The 11,847-nt window shown below is 40.3% G+C and overlaps 1 protein-coding gene across 1 annotated transcript in view; it reads right to left on the bottom strand.

Annotated features, from left to right (window-relative positions):
- Positions 1-11,847, bottom strand: part of srbd1 (S1 RNA binding domain 1) — a 65,835-nt gene that overhangs the window by 49,341 nt on the left and 4,647 nt on the right. The window contains exons 6-9 of the mRNA XM_037697285.1: positions 11,582-11,720; positions 8,940-9,036; positions 8,619-8,805; positions 270-373 (exon numbers count right to left, since the gene is read on the bottom strand). Of these exons, the coding sequence (XP_037553213.1) occupies positions 270-373; positions 8,619-8,805; positions 8,940-9,036; positions 11,582-11,720 (527 nt within the window). The remainder of the gene's footprint in view (positions 1-269; positions 374-8,618; positions 8,806-8,939; positions 9,037-11,581; positions 11,721-11,847) is intronic.

Here is an 11,847-nt window from a genome sequence, read left to right as displayed (position 1 = left end):
ATATATATATATATATATATATATATATATATGTATATATGTATAATATTAAATAAATCTTCCTAAAAGCTGTGATGTATTTCAACTAATAGCCACAGATCATGGTTATTCATGACTGTGCATATTATTTAATGTATTATACGCCAGTTGTTTGTCCTATGTCCTGCAGTCTTAAAGAAGAGAATTTAAACCTTTATAAAGTGTAATTTAAATGTGGCAGACGAGCTTGTCAGAATGTGATGGTTCGTGTGGATTATTGTGTTTCTGACCTGTTGTTTAGGCACCACAGAGTGAAATCATTCTGCACTCTGTCGGGAATGTTCACCTTCACCGTCAACAACTTCAAATTCTCCCCTCGGTTTATAGCCAGCGTCTGTACACAGACAGGTACAAAACTAATTTTAATCACAGTTGAGTTCAGACCTTTATTGTCCCTCGGGGAGAAATTTGGTTGACAGCAATGATTAAAACGACAAAAGAACAAAACAGACCCAAGACACGACACAAAATACCTTAACTGCAAGCAACCTGACCAAACTTAGCTACAAAAACATGTAAAGTCTCTAAAAACAAACACGCACTTAAAGCCAAAACACACAACAGCTGAAACAGACAAGAACAACCTGTGAAGGTGGTTGAAATTATTCAGTTAAGAAGTTTGATCATTTTGATATTTACTGATTAGAGTTGGATTCGGGCCTAAAAAAAATCCAACCTGGCCCGAACCTGTAACATTTTTTTTCGAGCCAGACCTGAAACTGACCAATTAACTGTGATTAAAGGCCCGACCCCCCCCCCCCCAAAAAACAAACGTCTTTTTTTTTAATCAATTAGTCAATCACTCAATCAAGTTTATTTGTATAGCACATTTCAGCAACAGGGCAGTTCGAAGTGCTTTACATCAGAAAAACACAACAAATAAACAATTAAACTTTTACTGCTTTTGTAAGCAGGGCAGCACGGTGGCACAACTGGTAGAGCTGCTGCCTCTCAGCGAGCAGGTCCTTGGTTCAAACCCCGGTCCAGGGCCTTTCTGGGTGGAGTTTGCATGTTCTCTCCGTGCATGCGTGGGTTTTTTTCTCCGGGTGCTCCAGTTTCCTCCCACAGATCAAAAACATGCATGTTAGGCTGATTGGTAACTCTAAATTGTCCCTAGGTGTGAGTGAGAGAGTGAATGGTTGTTTGTCTCGTTTGTCTCTATGTGTCCCTGTGATGGACTTGCGACCCATCCAGGGTGTACCCCGCCCCTCACACAGTGATTGCTGGACATGGACACCGGCGACCCTCGTGACCCAAAATGGAATAAACGGGTAAAGATAATGGATGGATGGATGGATGCTTTTGTAAGCAAATCAGTTGGACATGATTTAAAAACGTATTTCAAAGAAAGGAAGATATAAGATTTCTTGCTTATTAACAAAAGTCAGCAGATTATAATAATATTATAATTATTAACAGCCGGTGGACATGCGCAGCGGCTGACACAGCTGCAGTGGCTGAGTCCAGTAAAGATTGGGTCGCTGGCACTGTGATCTAGAGCTGTCATTTCTAACCCGAACCTGAAACCCGGCCCGGTCCAACCCGGATTAGGGATGGGCCGGGCCATTATAATGTGAATAATGGGTGGGCCGGGCCAGTCTCGGGCTCTTAATTAGGTCAGGATCAGCCGCGATCCAATTATATGATAACATGGCCTGTCATACATCCACCTGCTGCACGCGGCCATTTCACCGCGAGCTGACCGGCCTTGAAAGAGGTTAAAAAGTTCCGTTAAGATTCAGATGGAACTGTACTGCCAGGAAATGATCCATTGCCCAAATGGACGTTCATTCAGCCGCTGCACTCAGCGAACGCGCGCGGCCAACGACCCAAACAGGTGAGATCCCAAAGCAGACGCGTGTGTCAGAGCTGTGTCTCAGTAATTCTGAAGAACGCAGGCAGAAACAGGGTTTAAATGCTTTTTACGGCCATGAAAGGACAAACACCTCTCCGCTCCGAATCTTCTGCCGCTTTTATTCAGCTGCGCGTCCCCGACCGTTAATAATTAAAAATGTCAGGGGGTGTGTTCCGGGTTCGGACTTGTAATTACTGTTAATTTGTCGGGTTCGGATATTATGACTGTGGGCTGGAGCCGGGTCGGATCATATTTTTTGGGCACGAATGTAACTCTACTGTGATCCATCTGGACTTCTTTTTTTTTTACCTCTTTCATTCGGCCGGTCAGAGCACAGCCAAACGGCCGCGCGCGTCCACTGACGCAATCAAAAGCTCGACACCGACCTGGCCCGCCCATCCAGCACATGATTTGGCCAGGCCCAAATTTTGGGTCGGGCGCGGGTTAGAAATGACAGCTGATAATGACACGTTTATAACTGTTGCTTCAGTAGTTATAAGACAGAAAAACAGTATTTTAATATATATATATTTTTTTCTTTTTAAACTTAGCTGAAAAAATTAGAACAAAACTCCCATGTCATGGGTTTGGGTCATTGGGTTTATCATTGTCTGCATATCATAACTACAGAAAACTGGGAGTTTTCAAGTCAATAGTCTAAAAAATAAACATCAACAACAAATATCTCTTCGAGTATGTGCTGTGGACCGGCCTGTTGTGTTCTGTGCTGGTTCCCCCTCAGAGGAGCTGTTACAAGCTGTTAAGCAAACAGTAGTAAGTGTCTGACCTTTTCAGTCGGGAACCTTTAGCCTGCCACAGAACAGAGCCAAAAAGCAAGACGTCAATCTGGAGCCCAAGCGGAAGAAGCAAGCTGACAAATGCCACCACTATGCCACCATCAGCTCTGAGACCGCAAGGCCTACCCCCACCCACTCCCACACATTGTGCCACAACCATTACCACTCAGCAGCACCCTTGGTCGTAGCAAACTCACATGCAAGACACCCACAAAAATAAAACACTTTTTAAATCAGCTAATGGCATAGCAGAGGCCAGAATTAATACAGCGAAGGATGAAAGTTAAGATTTCTCTTCTGGTGGCATGTTTTCACCTCGGGTTTTCTCGCTGACTGTTGTGGGATTTCTGAAACAATCTTCATCAAAGCCCCAAAGTTCAACGTCTTGTCAAAGCAAGCAAGCAAAACATTTATGTCTAAATAACTGGAACATCCCTGAAAGCACCTCTGCTCTCTTCACTTGCTGTCAAGATCTACAGGCTAAACATGAAGATGAGAAAAATGTCTAACATCACCTGAATACACAGCAAATTAATAACAATGTTTTTAATTAGCAAAAATAAATACTCAATGTTAACCTAATAACTTAAAAGTAATTTTTACTGTAAACTCTATTATTAAACGGTGTTTAAAATGATCGAGCAACGTTCCACATTTGTTGCTGGACTATTTGGTAATTCTTTATCTCATATTTTCACGCACAAAAAAATAAATTAAAAATAATTTATTTGCCTGGTTGCTACACCCTTAAAACTATGGTTTTCAATAGTTGCTCAATTTCTAGCTATACACAATTTCAGCCATCTTTACTGATGATAAACAGGCTAAAGTGTGTCTGTGTAGATCAAGATTTCTGTGTGGGTCAAGTCACTGGTGAAAGATCACGTGATCTGAAAAAGGGATGTGAAACAGAGTGATGCTTGTAAAAACACCAGACGTGACAGGAAGTCAAATATTAGCCAAAACCTGACAAGACTAGAATGAGAATCTTTCCTTGATGCCCCTTACTTCCTTCAGCAGCCCCCCAAAGCGAGGGCAGACAGCCAACAACTATCCACTATCTGTCTCCTCCTCTTTCTCATCTGTTCTGTAGAAATATACTGTCACCAACACATCTATCATCCACCATATCAAGGATAAACAAACACGCACACTGGCAACCAGTCACAGAAAATATGCACGATCTTGACCTTTTGAGACAGCATTACAGCAATAAATGTGGTTTTATAAAGATGGAACTAAAGTCACCTGCAAACTGCCTCACAGGTTAAAACGTCTGTTTTGATTCACTTGGTACAATGAAGCAAAACTAACCAACAAGTTGATCTCAAAACCAGTTTGAAATGTCAGCAGTGTGCCTTTTCGTTAACTAGATTACCAATTAGTTGCACAAGATGTTCAAAATTCAGATTTGCTTTAAATTGTCTATAAAAAATCCCTCACTTTCATTATTTTTCCTGATTCTCTCTTTCAGAGTAATGATTACCACTTAAAAACAAAACCATTTATTCTGAATTACATAAAATGCATGCTTTGCTTCTCCTCTAAAATAATACAATCAGATGATAAAACAGAATATGTTAATATTGTTATACTTGGTCCTGATTTATATGTTGCACTTACTTCGAATAATACTGAGAAAATTTTATTATGCCTACTGCATTTCTTTATTGTATTCATTTTTCATTTCTGTTAAAAGTGTTGAAAATATGAAAAAAATGAAGTAAGATTAAAATTATTAGACAGTACAAATGAAAACACGGCAGTTTTTTTTTTTTGTTTAGACCTCTCTTTAATTGGAAGTAAGTTTTTTTTTGTTCAATTGAGGAGACAGCTCAATTCATGTGTTTCCTTGTAAACTTGCTAGAAATGAAGAATGTATTACTACAAACCAGATTCCAAAAAAGTTGGGACACTAAACAAATTGTGAATAAAAACTGAATGCAATGATGTGGAGATGGCAAATGTCAATATTTTATTCGTAATATAACATAGATGACAGATCAAAAGTTTAATCTGAGTAAATGTAACATTTTAAAGGAAAAATATGTTGATTCAAAATTTCAGTGTCAACAAATCTCAAAAAAGTTGGGACAAGTAACAATAAGTGGCTGGAAAAATGAAAATGAGCATATAACGAACAGCTGGAAGACCAATTAACACTAATTAGGTCAATTGACAACATGATTGGGTATAAAAAGAGCTTCTCAGAGTGTCAGTGTCTCTCAGAAGCCAAGATGGTAAGAGGATCACCAATTCCACCATTGTTGTGCAGAAAGATAGAGCAGCAATACCAGAATGGTGTTACCCAGCGTAAAATAGCAAAGACTTTTAAGTTATCATCAACCGTGCATAACATCATCAAAAGATTCAGAGAATCTGGAACAATTGCTGTGCGTAAGGGTCAAGGCCATAAAACTTTACTGGGTGCTCATGATCTCTGGGCCCTTAAACGTCACTGCACCTCAAACAGGAATGCCACTGTCAAGGAAATAACAGAATGGGCTCAGGAATACTTCCAGAAAGCATTGTCAGTGAACACAATCCACCGTGCCATCCGCCGTTGCCAGCTGAAACTCTACAGTGCAACGAGGAAGCCATTTCTAAGCAAGCTCCACAAGCTCAGACGTTTGCACTGGGCCAGGGGTCATTTAAAATGGAGTGTGGCAAAATGGAAGACTGTTCTGTGGTCAGATGAGTCATGATTTGAAGTTCTTTATGGAACACTGGGACGCCATGTCATCCAGACCAGAGAGGACAAGGATAACCCAAGTTGTTATCAACGCTCCGTTCAGAAGCCTGCATCACTGATGGTATGGGGTTGCATGAGCGCTTGTGGAATGGGCAGCTTGCATGTCTGGAAAGGCACCATTAATGCAGAGAACTATGTTCAGGTTCTAGAACAACATATGCTCCCATCTAGACATCATCTCTTTCAGGGAAGACCCTGCATTGTTCAACACGATAGTCCCAGACCACATTCTGCAGCAATCACAAGATCATGGCTACGTAGGAGAAGGATCCGGGTACTGAAATGGCCAGCCTGCAGTCCAGATCTTTCACCTATAGAGAACGTTTGGCGCATCATAAAGAGGAAGGTGCGACAAAGAAGGCCCAAGACGATTGAACAGTTAGAGGCCTGTATTAGACATGAATGGGAGAGCATTCCTATTTATAAACTTGAGAAACTGGTCTCCTCTGTCCCCAGACGTCTGTTGAGTGTTGTAAGAAGAAGGGGGGATGCCACACAGTGGTAAAAATGGACTTGTCCCAACTTTTTTGGGATTTGTTGATGCCATGAAATTTGGAAACAACAGATTTTTCCCTTAAAATGATACATTCTCTCAGTTTAAACTTTTGATCTGTGATTTGTGTTCTATTCTGAATAAAATATTAGATGTAGGCACCTCCACATCATTGCATTCGGTTTTTATTCACAATTTGTTTAGTGTCCCAACTTTTTTGGAATCCAGTTTGGATAATTTAGCATGCCACAAAACAACAACACATAAACGGCTTTACTAAACTATTGTGCTCCACCTGTTCATCAAACAGGTCTGTTTAATTGATGAAACAGTTCCATTCACTCTAGCTCCTCTGCAGGCAAACCCCAGTCTGAAGCGTTAAACTCTTTATTTGATCATCATGCAAATTGCTTTGAAAATAGATCTCTGCCACATACAGTAAATCTATCTTGGCATACTCAAGAGCGTACCAGCTACTGATGGCTAAAAGGTAAATGTGAACCCTTCAAAAGAAGACTCAAATCAAGTCTAACTGGATTAAATCTGGGCTGAGCAATACGCTATCTGACATGCTGAATGCCAAAGCTTTCTAAAAACTAACTTTTGGTGAATTTAGAAAACTCAAGGAGGCAGGCTTTTTTGCATTCTGAATTATTTATACCAGAAAATGAAATTATAGGATTGAAATGAGTGATTAAATAATCAAATCATGCAGTAGAAAATTAAGCTGCCTCGCACTTTGTTAAGGATTTTGTCATTTCAATTTTTAAGCACAGTTAAATTACATAAATATGTGCATCTATTTCTATGGTAGGGCTGGACAATAATTTGATATCGATATATATCACGATATACTTTTATTCAATAACGGTGATACGAGTTTTCAGCACATTTTCGATATTTCAATACACATTACGCTATGATTACAGCATTTCACTGACGCATTTCTTTTTCTGTTCGGGTTGAAGCAGCCGCTTCACCGAACAGAAACAGCTGTGACTACATAAGTGCGTGGTGACGTTTTTCTGAGGATTTTATATTGTTTATATCAATATCAGAATTATATTGTTAGACTGAAATTAAGAAATATATTGTGATAAAAGTTTTGGCCATAACATCCAGCCCTATGCTATGGCTTAAAAAAGTATTAAATGATTGTAAAATTTCCTGAAGAAATCAGGGAAATTAAATTGTAAAGTATTTTAAGCTCAACAATTCTCAAATGCTGCCACAAAAATGCGTATTTTCTAATTGTTGAGAAAATTTCAAAAGAAAAGCCTAATTTAATATCTTATTTATAATTTAATATATGCCACTATATCCTAAAATACACATTCATGTGTATATTTGCTTTATGTTTTATTGACAGTTACAGACAATAACTCCCTAGTATTTCTCTTTCTTTAACAAACCAGAGCTGAGGCTTAATAAAAATGTGCTAAAGCATTAGGGCATGTGTGTACTAACACACACATGCCTTCTGTCAAAACACATCTCCCACCTGCTTCCTCCCCCGCCAACTTCATGGCTAGAAAAGGTTCGTTTTAGCCGGAATCTGACAGCTAGCAGGGTCATAGTCGCCTGTGGATTAACACTCTGTGACAAAGGCGAGTCATCAAATTAAATGCCTTGCATACTCACAAAGAAGGGGGGGGGGGGGGGGCAATGAGGTGAGGAGTGGATTGAAGGGATGTGGTTTAGTCAGAAAAAGAGGGAAGATGCAGATCAGAGAAGAGGAGGGGAGATAAGGGACAGATGTACCTAAGCATCACTCGTATGTTCATGCTTTCTTTACAGCCCCCACTCCCTCTCCATCCTTTTGTATGCCTGTGGGCCCAGCAGCACTAGCTGTCACTACAGGAGGCCGCCTGTCAATCAAAGCTTCCTAATCCAATGGCATGTCGGCAGGGGACATGTCACATATGTTAAGAAGAGAGAATGAGGGAGACTCGCAGGCTGCGGTTGTGAGTGAGCAAGTGTGTGCATGTGATTGAAATGACTGTAGGGCAGAGCGTGTTTGCCAGAGAGTGTGGTGTGGCAGAGACAGCGGGTGATGGAAGCTGTGGTGACACATGAGGCCTGGGACCAGCTCTGAGTAACCCACCAGTCACTGCAGAGACAGAGGGGGGAGCAGAGGAGGCAAAGCAGGGCACAGGAGGGGTAAATATGAAGGCACAGACAAGGCTAACTGCGACTGACGTGGGCAGCATGTAAGAAGCAGACAAAAATAAACACACACAGACGGAGTGCAGTTGTTCGTGTGTGTACCAGATAAGTTCAAAGAACCTGCAATAAAAGTGTAAAAAACTTGTGGTCCAACAGAATCAACGCAATAGATTGCAAGTTTTTAATATCTATTTTCATAGCTGTGTTAGTGCTTGACCCTTTAAACTATTTTAAAGTGGAAGATTTGTCTAAGGATGTAATGCCAGTCAGATGGTTAGGAAGATTAAAATAACGGTGTGAAAACATTTACAAATCTTTCAGAAACTGAAAAAATATTTTAGTTTTTAGAAAGCTTCAATTCCTATAATACAATTCTAAAAAGTTCAAATTAAAAGCACTGCTAACAAGTGTTTAGCATAGAGACATCTGAAAACGCTGCAGACAGAAATATTCTGTCTCTGCATACTAAAAAACTTCAACCTATGCTGCAAGTTTGAAAAAGCTGAGCTTCTTTACCTGATGGGATTGGATGCGCTGGATGTTGCAAGTGAAGTCAAAATAGAGATGAAACTTGTCAATGTCCTTATTGCTGTTTTGCTCAACCCTGGCTTTGTTGTGGTCTTGGGCAGCCTGCTTTTGTTCCTTTTCCTTTAGCGCAGTCTTGGACACAGATGACTGGATGGTCACAAAGCTCCTCTCACATCTGAAATAGACAAAGGCACAGGTAACATACAGAGAAACAGATCACACAGTAGTGTTATTTAATCCTGATTAAAGTTATTGCAGGGAAAACCAGAAAAATGCCAAACACAAATAAACACAAGGATGGATTCTTACAATGTCTTAATGTAAGTGAGTGTCTCAGGATCTTTGGCTATCGTATCTGCCAAGATATGCGCCATACCTGTAGCCACTTCTTCTACAGATGACAGACCTGTCCCAAACAAACACAAACTCGTAATGTGTTTACAACAAATGTTTGTGTGGAGCTTTATTATTACACATTAAATAAAAGACAGTGTATACTAATAAATTATACAGTACAGTATATGTTGCATTTTTCAAATTCCAGACACATTTCCATCTGTTAATTTACTACAATATGGATCAAATCTATAATAAAGAACTTAGATCAGGAATTTACTGAATAAACTTAAAAAAAAAAAATTCTGATTAAGACTTGGAAAACCTCAGAACAGCATTATATTAAAGGCTCCCACAGACTCAAGCGTACTTCAGTCCGCGGAGGGCCGCGTGTACTGGATTAGACTCGAAACGGAAGCCCGCAAGGCATGTCCACACAAAGATCAATTTTTACGACTGTGTACTCTGTGCCGCACAATAAACTGCCCGGCGACAGAATGTTTTGTATGCAACACCAATTCCCCTTCTTCATCCCTGGTCTGGTTTAATGGCCTTTTCTTTTGTTTTGTTTTTTTGCCAAGAGGCAAGCGATCTCTTCCTCCTCCTCCGTTGACGCCATGACTGAAATTGTGAGAAATGAAGGAAGTTGTCATGAGATAATTAAAATCAGGTCCAGTGTGGCTGCAGGAGGGTCTGGAGATTTCCTGGTGGGCCGGTTTGATGAGTGGGCTGCAGGGCCAGTGCTCCCTGATTTTTTTTTTTTTTCTATTTAAACAGAAAAATCACATTGAGCCTTGAAGACTCATTTACAAGTGAGACCTGTTTGGACAGACAAAAACAGTGGTTAACTGGACACATGTAGGAGTTGGAGGCAAAAAAAAAAAATGCCTCCAACTCCTACATTTATTTTTTAGAACTTTTTATTGACAACATATAAACGCAAAACACTGCTGCCGCTTGCTGCCAGCTTCTTTTTTATTTCGCTCCATCAATCGATCCAGTAGGCGTTTCAGCAAATGACCAGTCAGCAAACTCAATTTGTCCCGAAGGTAAACGCCCTTTACCTGCGGAGCTGACTGCAGCCGGTCAGGGTGGACGCTCGACGTAGAGCTGGGCAATATCTCAATATTTTAAAAATATCAATATAATTTTTTTGTGATATAAGTTGAGACTATCTCGATATAAAACGATATAGTTTAATACTTGAAAATCCTCTTGCTGTCTCTTCCTCCCACTCAGCCCCCCTCCTTCTCCCTCATTGAACACAAACCCAGCCCCTCAGCCGCCATCCCCTCCTTCCTGCTTCTCCAGGAGGTGGACGGAGACGTTTACCACAACAAGTAAACATGGCAGATATGAAGAGCAGCTGCTGCTGAGGAAAAACAAAACAATGACTGTTCTTTCAGAGCTAGTTTGGATTTAGATTGTAAGATGAGGGACAAAAAAATTATTCTGTAGACAATGTTGAAAATAGTCCCGACGAAAGGTTGGAACTACAAATCTTTTCACCATTTAAACAGCGGAAGTGAAGTATGAACCGTGAAGCTGCAGCTCAGAGTGTTTTTTCAGCCTGCTTCCTTGAAACAAACCACGAGTCAGAACTCATTTAGCCGTGCTGTGCCTTATCAGAGAAACAGAGAGAGGTGGTGACATTAATAAAGCAGAAGCTTATCATATCGCTAAGACACGTCCTTAGCGGCTAACAAGACGGCTAATGCTTTAGCCGTCTTGTTCCACAACTGAGACTGGGACCTGTCTTAGCGATATGATAAACTGCTGATTTATTAATGTCACCACCTCCCTCAGCATGGCTAAATGAGTTCTGACCTGTGGTTTGTTTCAAGGAGCAGGCTGAAAAAACACTCGGAGCTGCAGCTTCACGGTTCTGAGTGAAGGCTCACTTTACTGGTTTCACACACACTTACTAACGTGAAGGCACCTTTCTATCTTATCAAAACACTCAAAGCTCTTTACTACACAATCTGTGTCCTCATTTACCCATTCATACACTCCACTAGATCTCTACAAAGAATAATCTGAGCTTTGTCACATTCATACACTGATAGGACACACATCAGAGACAATGAGGGGTTCAGTGTTTTGCTCAGGGACACTTCAGCATTTGAATGCTGGTGGAATCGAACCCCCAACTCTCTCATTGGAGTGCGACTGCTCTAGCCTCTCAGCCACAGCTGCCCCCAGCTGAAGAGGATTATTATTTAATATATGTAAATAAATGTACAAAAAAATAAACTAATATATGTAAATAGTTAATTTTTAGACATTTATGTTGTAGAGTTACAGCTGTTTGTTAATAAATGTGCCTGTGTAACAACTGGGACGAAGCTTTGACTCAGAAATATATTTTTGTTATTACTTTATGGAAAGAAAAAATACCAAGATATATATCGTATATCGCGGTTTATCATAAAATATTGAGATATTAATTTTGGTCCATATCGCTCAGCTCTATGCTCGAGTATGAAGTCTCAACCGTCTGAGGACGATGTGCGCAGTTTCCACGCAGACTGAGGTTCACATGAATCTGTGGGAGCCCTAGGGATATGTTTAGCTTCATCTACATGTACTGTGCATGTCAAAGTTTTTTTTCTTACCTTCAGTATCAGGTTTTACCCATGCCCTTAGATCCAGGGTGTGTGGTGTGTTCATCAGCGCAATGGCAGCTTCTTCAAGGCCCAAAGCTTTGGCCCTGCGAGCTTTAGTGAGTTTGCTGCCTTTTTTATAAGGGGAATACTGCAAGCACAAGACAAAAGTGCAACTCTTTTAAACCATAATTTTCTCAATTCTGGTCTTATTTTAGTCTAAATCTTCTGGCTTACTATCTCAACTTTGTCACACATTTAACATCTGGATAAAAACA

The sequence above is a fragment of the Nematolebias whitei genome, chromosome 1 (genome assembly GCF_014905685.2).
Source record: "Nematolebias whitei isolate Nwh7 chromosome 1, NemWhi1, whole genome shotgun sequence".
In the NCBI taxonomy this organism is placed as follows: Eukaryota; Metazoa; Chordata; class Actinopteri; order Cyprinodontiformes; family Rivulidae; genus Nematolebias; species Nematolebias whitei.
This window is presented reverse-complemented; position numbering and strand designations above follow the sequence as displayed.